Here is a 7,665-nt window from a genome sequence, read left to right as displayed (position 1 = left end):
GCTGTGTTTAGGTTAGCTGTGTTGTGGCTAGCTGTGTTGTGGCTAGCTGTGTTTAGGTTAGCTGTGTTGTGGCTAGCTGTGTTGTGGCTAGCCATGTTGTGGCTGGGGGATTTGCTCTGAGTGGGTTTCCAGGCAACGTATGCGTGAAGTTTCTTAGTACTGGCTTTTCCTAAGTGATGAATTCTACACACTGAAATAGAGCCCAAGCTTGTATTACTGTATAAGCCTTTTCCGGTTTTCCAACAGGCCGCAGTGGGGATCATTCTAAATACACTGCACTGACTGACCTTCCCCTGAGTGAACCCAGACCTTCTCCATTCACTCAGAGCCGGTCAAACAACCCAGTCAGAGTGGATAACCATCAGAGTCGTTCACGGGTTAGTGTGCTAGTAAAGTGGGCTGAATGACTGGCTCCATACCTGCGGTGGGAGTGTATATGTATTTACTGAACCAGCCGGAGGGCTGCGATGAAGGGAAGCTGTGGATGAACTGGTGGGCGGAGCTTGTCTCATTCTTAGCCACGTCCTCCAGGTGGAAAGCTTCATCCAACAGGATCTGCCATTGCACCTGAGTGCGGTTATGTCTCTGAACTGCATAGATCACCTGTTAGACAGAGGTGGTGAAACATCAGGCAGAGGGGAGTAAAGGCAGCTCATAACCAGAGACCAGTTCCAGCACCGCAGGCGTTTCTGTGCGTAACTGAGCTAAACGCTACAAACTGTTTATACGGTTGTCGTTTTGATTTTATCAGTGATTTCACGCCTTCAGTTCTGAGTCTTCTGGTCTCTCCCGTTCAGAGTGGGAGGAGTCTGGTCTTCTAAGGCTGGAAATAAGTGTTAGTGCATTTGCCTCCTAGGCTACGTTCACACAACAGGTAAAAGTGGCCCGAATCTGATTTTCTCACCAGATCCCATTTCTTTGTTTGGCTCTTCAGATTATCTTTTAAACGTGGTCTGTATGCAACGTCAGTCTGAACAGATCAGCTCCTAAACTGACCCGCGCATGCAGTGGGCGTCTGTAGCTGCGTTTAATATAACTGATTAACTAGCAGTACTTCATGAGACAGCCCGTCTGGAAGTAGTCATGACGGCCAGTGAACGCCAGTTTCTCCCAGAGCTTTCAGTGTCGTCTTTTCCAGCATCACAGGAGCGATAATGAAGCTTCACTGACTGACAGCTGGACTCATCACCCAGTGTGTTCGAGTCCGCCGTGAAAAGGGCTCGTTATTCGGCTACAGTCTCTTCTCTGGTTCGGGTCCTCAAACTGTTAAACTGTTCTCTGACGCTGCAGCCTCGGGCTCCTCCGGCCGCGCTCGGGCTCCTCCGGCCGCGCTCGGGCTCCTCCGGCCGCGCTCGGTCACTTCGGGCTCCTCCGGCCGCGCTCGGGCTCCTCGTTCTAAACCTTTTCAAACCCGGAGCGGCTGCAATGAGTCTCCTCTAATTTTTTGGTACAGAAACATCAGCCTGAATATCGAGTTGGACTGACGTAAAAGTCGCATGAATTCCAATCTGGCTGGTCAGACGGAGCCGCATCACCACAGATCGGATACGGATCAGATTTCAGTCCCACAAATGAAAGCGTCTCAGATCAGGACTGAAAATGTCAGACTGTTTATCTGTTCAGACGGACACACTGACACACAGCTGGGTCACACATGAAGAAAAAGACTGGATCTGGCCTCGTTTACCTGCTGTGTGAACGTAGCCCGAGTCACCAGCTTATCATTAAAACCTTCTCATCTACATTAAATGGTAAACTTCACTGAACGTGGCAAACTTCAGCTTCGTGCCTCAAACGACGTGGAGCTGTTCAGTTCATCTCTGACAGACTGGATTATAAACACAGACAAGATATTTAATGACAATGTTTTTGCTACGTGATCTACTTTTGTCCATTTGGTAACACTTTACCAAAGGGCAGCATTCGTAAGTCTAACGGACGCCTGCATAAAGCTTTACGACCGCTGACCACTCATTAGGGCCGATTCCAACAAGCATCAGTATCTGCGAAGGCTCATATTAGCTGTGTGGAAGGTCAGAGCCACATTATTAATAGCTACAGCGTCAGGCTAATTGTGCGGTGTAAGATTCCACAGCGTGTTAGCTTGTCGTGGCTGATGAACCACATTCTTCTCGCAGACAAAGCCACTGTGACTTAAGCCACCACAGAACATTCCTCAACACAGGACGAAGACAAACCCTCGACAAGACACAGCACTGAGGAGAACAATGAACCAGCTTCAGTGAAACACAGAGACCAGGACATTCAGCTGAGGAGGATCTCTGACCTGTTTATGGAGCTTGACCAGGCTCTTCTTGTTGGGACACGGGTTCCTCTTATCATCGAAATCCTCATAATCATCCATATTCCTCCCCAACTTCTCCTGGTACTCCACGGGACACTGAGACAGAGACACAGAGAGAATCAGACACTCAAGTCATCCTGACAGACTGTAATACACTACAGGAAGTGTAGGGGGCGATATGACTGAATGGCGTGATAATGGGGGTCAGTGTGTGAGCTGCAGACAGACCTTCTTCAGGATGGTGTCGATGCACTTCCTCAGTGGATGGTTGTACTTGATGGTTTCATTAACTCCTCTAACATCCTGCACCACAATATAAACATCCACCCATTTTTTAAAATTCTCTGCATAATTAAACAGTTAAGATGTAAACAGAGCAGTGCATAGCGGTTCTCTGTTCTGGATAAACTGAGTCAGAACCGCTCACAGTGGTGGTGATGGGAACCAGGCGTCCCTCTAAAAGCTCCTACAGAAAGTTCCTACATGAACTGGTTCTGAATTCACTGCCTGATGACTGAGACGCTGTTTCATGAGAGTTTAGAGAACTTCAACTCCATTCATGGTGGAGGGAGACATGCAGGGCGCTGTGCGGCAAAATAGTCCCCAAAGAAAACTCATTATTCCAGATTTTCCACTGTTTTCCATCATCAACATTCCATATAAGCTCAGAAAACTCGTGTAGGTTCTCTGGTGGTTCTGGATGGTAAATAAAGTGTCTATATCTGTGTTGTAGTCATGGCGACGCCTGGTTCCCATCACCACCACTGTAAAGACGTCTGAACCGTTTCAGTCCAAACCCTCTGAATCCCTCTGACCCATGTTTAAAATGTGTCTCCATCCATTCATCCACCCATCCACCCATCCACCCATCCACCCATCCTGCTCCACCTCCATGACGTCCTCCAGGTTCTCCTCAGCGTCTGCTTTCTCCGTCATCAATTTGGCCACTTTAAAATACGTTTTGGCCAGCAGGTGGCCATGGCACGACACCAGCCAACAGGAGCGTGGGATCTCCACCAGCCCGTATCCTAGCAACAGCACCAGCAGGAACAGCCCCCACGTATTGGCTGCCGTGATGCCGATGGTGCGCAGGTCATACCTGAGAGAAAGTGACCAATCACAGCTCAGGAGGTGCGTCAGAGTGATCAGTCATACCTGACTGCATCACAGGTATGGCAGACATGAGGGTGACTGGATAAGAGGTTTGATGGACAGGTGAGTTAGACAGGTATGTAATGCTGTGATTGGTTAACAGGTATAATAAATATGGTCAGTGATTATCTGATGTGTAATAGATGCTGTAACTAGTTTAATAGTGTAATAAGTGTAATAAATGCCTAATAAATGGATAATAGCTCCTAGACTGACCAGGAGAGTTGCCACTGAGGGCTGACGGCGACGTAGATGAGCAGAGAGCAGAAGATGAACAGGTAGGTGCCGTAGTAGATGGCGTTTTCAATCAGAGCTGTTTTTATCTTCCCAGAGATAGAGAAGGCACCGGACCGAGCGTATGACTGCATGAACGGGATCAGGAGCCTGAACACATACACACACACACACACACACACACACACACACACACACACACACACACACATTCATAACAGTCAAAGCACATTCAGAAACTGCAATACAAGGCTGGAGAACTGGAGCACCAGCTTTGTGCCTCAAACTGTGAGTAGATCTGAAGATGTTCTCACCATGTCAGGAACTGTGAGGTCCAGTACACCACCCTCCAGAACACGGGCAGAATCCCATTCGGAATGTAGCCCCAGGGTTTATCACAGACTTTGGGCGCACTGCACAATCACACACAGTTCAGAGCTGACATCACTGCAGCATCATGTTAAATGAAACTAGCAGAACTCGGTTATCAGACGTTCCATCTCTCAATGAAACGTCCTTCTTTGATCTCTTTATATTTGGCGTCAGTGATGAAGTGTGGACACCGGTCGGTCCATGTGTGTAACACTGGAGTAAAACTGACTGGAGTGAACAGGTGAACAAGGAAACAAATGGACACGTGAAAAGGTGTTTACAGACAAACAGGTGTACAGAGGGGAATGTAAACAGATAAACAGGAGAGCAGGTGGGCAACAAGTGTAGAACAAGTGTAGAGACATCCAGATGGACAGGTGAACACATGAAAATACGTGGAGGGGAAGAAGTACAAAGGTACAGAGATGAGCAAGCAAACAAGGTAAAGACATGAACAGGTGAACACATGAACAGGTAAAGAGGTCTAAAGGTGAACAGGTGAACAGGTGAGTTTACCTCTCGGTGGGAAACACTGAGGAGTTGTCCGTCTGATTGGAGCGGCTCGCTGTCGTGCTGACCACATGGTGGTTATCGATCACGCACTGATTATAGATCGTCTGCAGAGACACAGAGCCGAGTTAGAGCTTTATGGACCGTAGAGCTCGTCATGAAGGGCTTTAACGAGCTCATCAGGTGACTCAGGTGAGCTACAGCAGCTGTACAGACGCTGGACTGAGACGCGCTGGTTTAGCACAGGACGTGTCCAAACCAGTTCTATTTTATTCTGTTCCAGCTCTCAAGACACCCGAGGCAGGTAATGAAGCTGTGGATGGTGCACACCTGGCTCAGGTATGGTAGGAACTGGAACAGAAGGTGCCCTGAGGTCCAGCCTGTGTGTTTACTCAGCGTTTCCTAATCCAGCTCCTTTCTTCCCAGTTTTATCTACTCTGTTACCTCCAGCTGACCCCCTGAAGAATTTCAAAGGGGTTTAACCAGGTGTGTTACAGTAGATAAAGCATGAACCTGCGCAGGAGCAGTGCAGGTGGGGGACTCACCTGAGCTGCAGGTGCTTACCGTACTGACGTCCAGAGGGATGGTGAAGACGATGATGAAGCAGAGGCACCAGGCCAGCAGTGTGGCCAGCAGAACCATGCGGTGCTGCTTGGCCAGGTCGCCATAGCGACGCAGCAGCAGGAACGCCAGCAGCGCACAGCCGCACACGTCCAGCCCCAGGACCCACGCGCTCATCCTGCTCACCTGCCAAGATTCACCAACAGATCCTTCTTTCTGAACGACTCTTTGAAATGAGTCGGTGAATCACAGCCCAAATGAACCAAAACGTGTTTTACCTGCACAAAAACAAACGCAACCGTAATAATTCAGCTTTATCTGGATGTTTTGTTTGTTTACATCTGCCCACAAATGTAACCATCTCCACATTTCTGAGTCGGTACTACTGACTCACGGTTCACTCGACTCCTGATTCACATCGTTCAAAACCCGACTCTGATGATCAGCTTCAGGAATCGGTTCGGCAATACCGAATCAAATCAGCTGTCACTCAAGAGTCGGCTCCCAAAACAGACTGGACTAAACGGCTGCGAGCGCTGCGAGCTCATTACCCGCGACTGAGACAGGCCGAAACAGCTGAAACAGCGCTACTTAACCCCAGCTGGACCGTTTAAATCCAATAAATCCGCTAAATAAACGAATGAATCAGCGGAGAAAGAGGAGCTGATGATGTCAGAGACGAGTCCGCGGACCGAGTGACACGTAGCGGTGTCCAACATCAGCAGCGATCGCTGCCGATTCGAGCTCTTTACACCGAAAACGAACTTTTATCCGCTAAAAACACACAGATAAACAGATTCTCTCACCTTTTACAGCGCCATCCCGTCACAAACCACCCAGAAAGGCCCGGTTTCGGTGTCAACGGAGCTCAAACGCTCGGTAAACAGTGAGCTAGTGAGCGTTGTGTACGTAACCTTTACTGCACTGACGTCAGCAAGCTGCAGCCTGTGTGGGCTTATGGGAAATGTAGTTTAAAATGAAACTAAAAAAATGGAGCGTTTGTGTTCGACTAAGCGAACTCCTGTTTATTTAAGGCTGATTTAGGAAGTAAGTCCTGCAGTGCTGTAAATATCAGCTGACACACGGATGAATTACGACTCACAAAATGAATCGTTTGATTCCATACGACATGCTAGCGTCTTGTTCCGCTGAAAAAGGACCATTAGTAACCATTGCCATTAAAACCTAGCGGTTTTGTTTTCTAAAGATAATGGACCTAATGGTTTCCAATAGAGACCACTAGTCTCAACCCATCAAGTAAAGCCAAAACCATCAGGAAACAACAGAACCACTTAATGGTATCTGTGTTTTTAGCATGGCGATCCAACTAGTTTTTCAGCGCAGCCAAAATAAGGCGGTGCCTGTATGTTCATACGCTAATGTTGCAGCTTATTAGAGCCTTCAACTTCATAAAAGCTCAATATTTGAAACCAAAGCTGCTCTAAGTGTCGTGATCTAACGCGCTAGCCACAAGCTAACATGCTAGTCACAATACAGTGATACCACACACACACACACACACAACCACACACACACACACACACACACATCTTCTAAGCTGCTTCTCCCTCAGGGTCGCGGGGGGTGCTGGAGCCTATCCCAGTTGTCATCGGGCAAAAGGTGATATCATACAATTCAATACGATTCAATACAACTCAGTACTTCACTGTTACACCTCCAGTTTTATATGTTTATGAATTTATCAGCTTTGAACCGTTTAAAGTCAAAACTTGTAACCGAACACACTCGACTCTGGTTTTAGCTTCGGTTTAATGTATTTAGTGACGAACTGCAGTGTCGAATGTGTTACTGGTGAATTTCTTTAAATTGGACTGCATTTGGCTCATTTGGGTTTTCATTACACACGTAGGTATTAATGTGGTAACATCTCAAAAACAGCTTGTATCGGTGATGAATCTCCATTTATTGCTTACAGTTTTACAGTAAATGGTTCAGTTATGTGGGAAGCACATTATGATCACGGTGTAAAGTCCATATCTCTAAAAGGAAAAGTAAACAAATGAGTGGACGAGCAGATCTACCACCAGATTCTGAGGAACAGATCAGCCACACTCTCGCTAACTAGCAGGGTCAAAGGTCAGCGTGGAGTGATGAGGTGGACACATGTCTCTGCTCTGAGCTGGAAGTCAAGGTCCAGTTCTCCAGTGATGTCTTGTCATTTCAGCCCATTAGATCTGGACATTCTTCCGAAGCTCCGTTCTTGGCTCTCCCTCCTGGACGCTTCCTGTGGTTTTCTGTGATTTTCCAGATGTGTATGAACCTGCAGATCTGGCAGAACACCAGCTGCAGGATGGAGGATTCGTCAGCGTTATTGGAGACATTAAAGTGATAGTTCTGCTAACAGTGAACCCCCAGCTTCCCAACCCATAACAAGCGCAGTCCGTTAGCTAAGAGATGATTGGAGGACTGAGGCCAGAGTGTAACATCAGAGTCCTGATGACTAGCTGGTGAACAGGGAAGCTGAGTTCCAGCCTCGTCCCTCACACGGTGCAGAGACATTCCAGCTGAGT

General features: G+C 47.7%; 1 protein-coding gene across 3 annotated transcripts in view; it reads right to left on the bottom strand.

Moving 5' to 3' along the window:
* The window catches only part of lmbrd2a (LMBR1 domain containing 2a), an 18,920-nt gene extending 12,853 nt beyond the window's left edge, over positions 1 to 6,067 (bottom strand). For 2 of the 3 annotated variants that reach the window (XM_037531838.1, XM_037531840.1), the window contains exons 1-9: positions 5,941 to 6,067; positions 5,138 to 5,412; positions 4,580 to 4,680; positions 4,006 to 4,104; positions 3,674 to 3,841; positions 3,194 to 3,404; positions 2,534 to 2,608; positions 2,288 to 2,401; positions 420 to 603 (exon numbers count right to left, since the gene is read on the bottom strand). In XM_037531838.1, coding sequence (XP_037387735.1) covers positions 420 to 603; positions 2,288 to 2,401; positions 2,534 to 2,608; positions 3,194 to 3,404; positions 3,674 to 3,841; positions 4,006 to 4,104; positions 4,580 to 4,680; positions 5,138 to 5,311 — 1,126 coding nt within the window. In that variant the 5' untranslated portion in view covers positions 5,312 to 5,412; positions 5,941 to 6,067. The remainder of the gene's footprint in view (positions 1 to 419; positions 604 to 2,287; positions 2,402 to 2,533; positions 2,609 to 3,193; positions 3,405 to 3,673; positions 3,842 to 4,005; positions 4,105 to 4,579; positions 4,681 to 5,137; positions 5,413 to 5,940) is intronic. The other variant, XM_037531839.1, reaches the window with a different exon arrangement.
* Positions 6,068 to 7,665: the final 1,598 nt, after the last annotated feature.

This window comes from Pygocentrus nattereri, chromosome 20 (assembly GCF_015220715.1).
Source record: "Pygocentrus nattereri isolate fPygNat1 chromosome 20, fPygNat1.pri, whole genome shotgun sequence".
NCBI lineage: Eukaryota > Metazoa > Chordata > Actinopteri > Characiformes > Serrasalmidae > Pygocentrus > Pygocentrus nattereri.
This window is presented reverse-complemented; position numbering and strand designations above follow the sequence as displayed.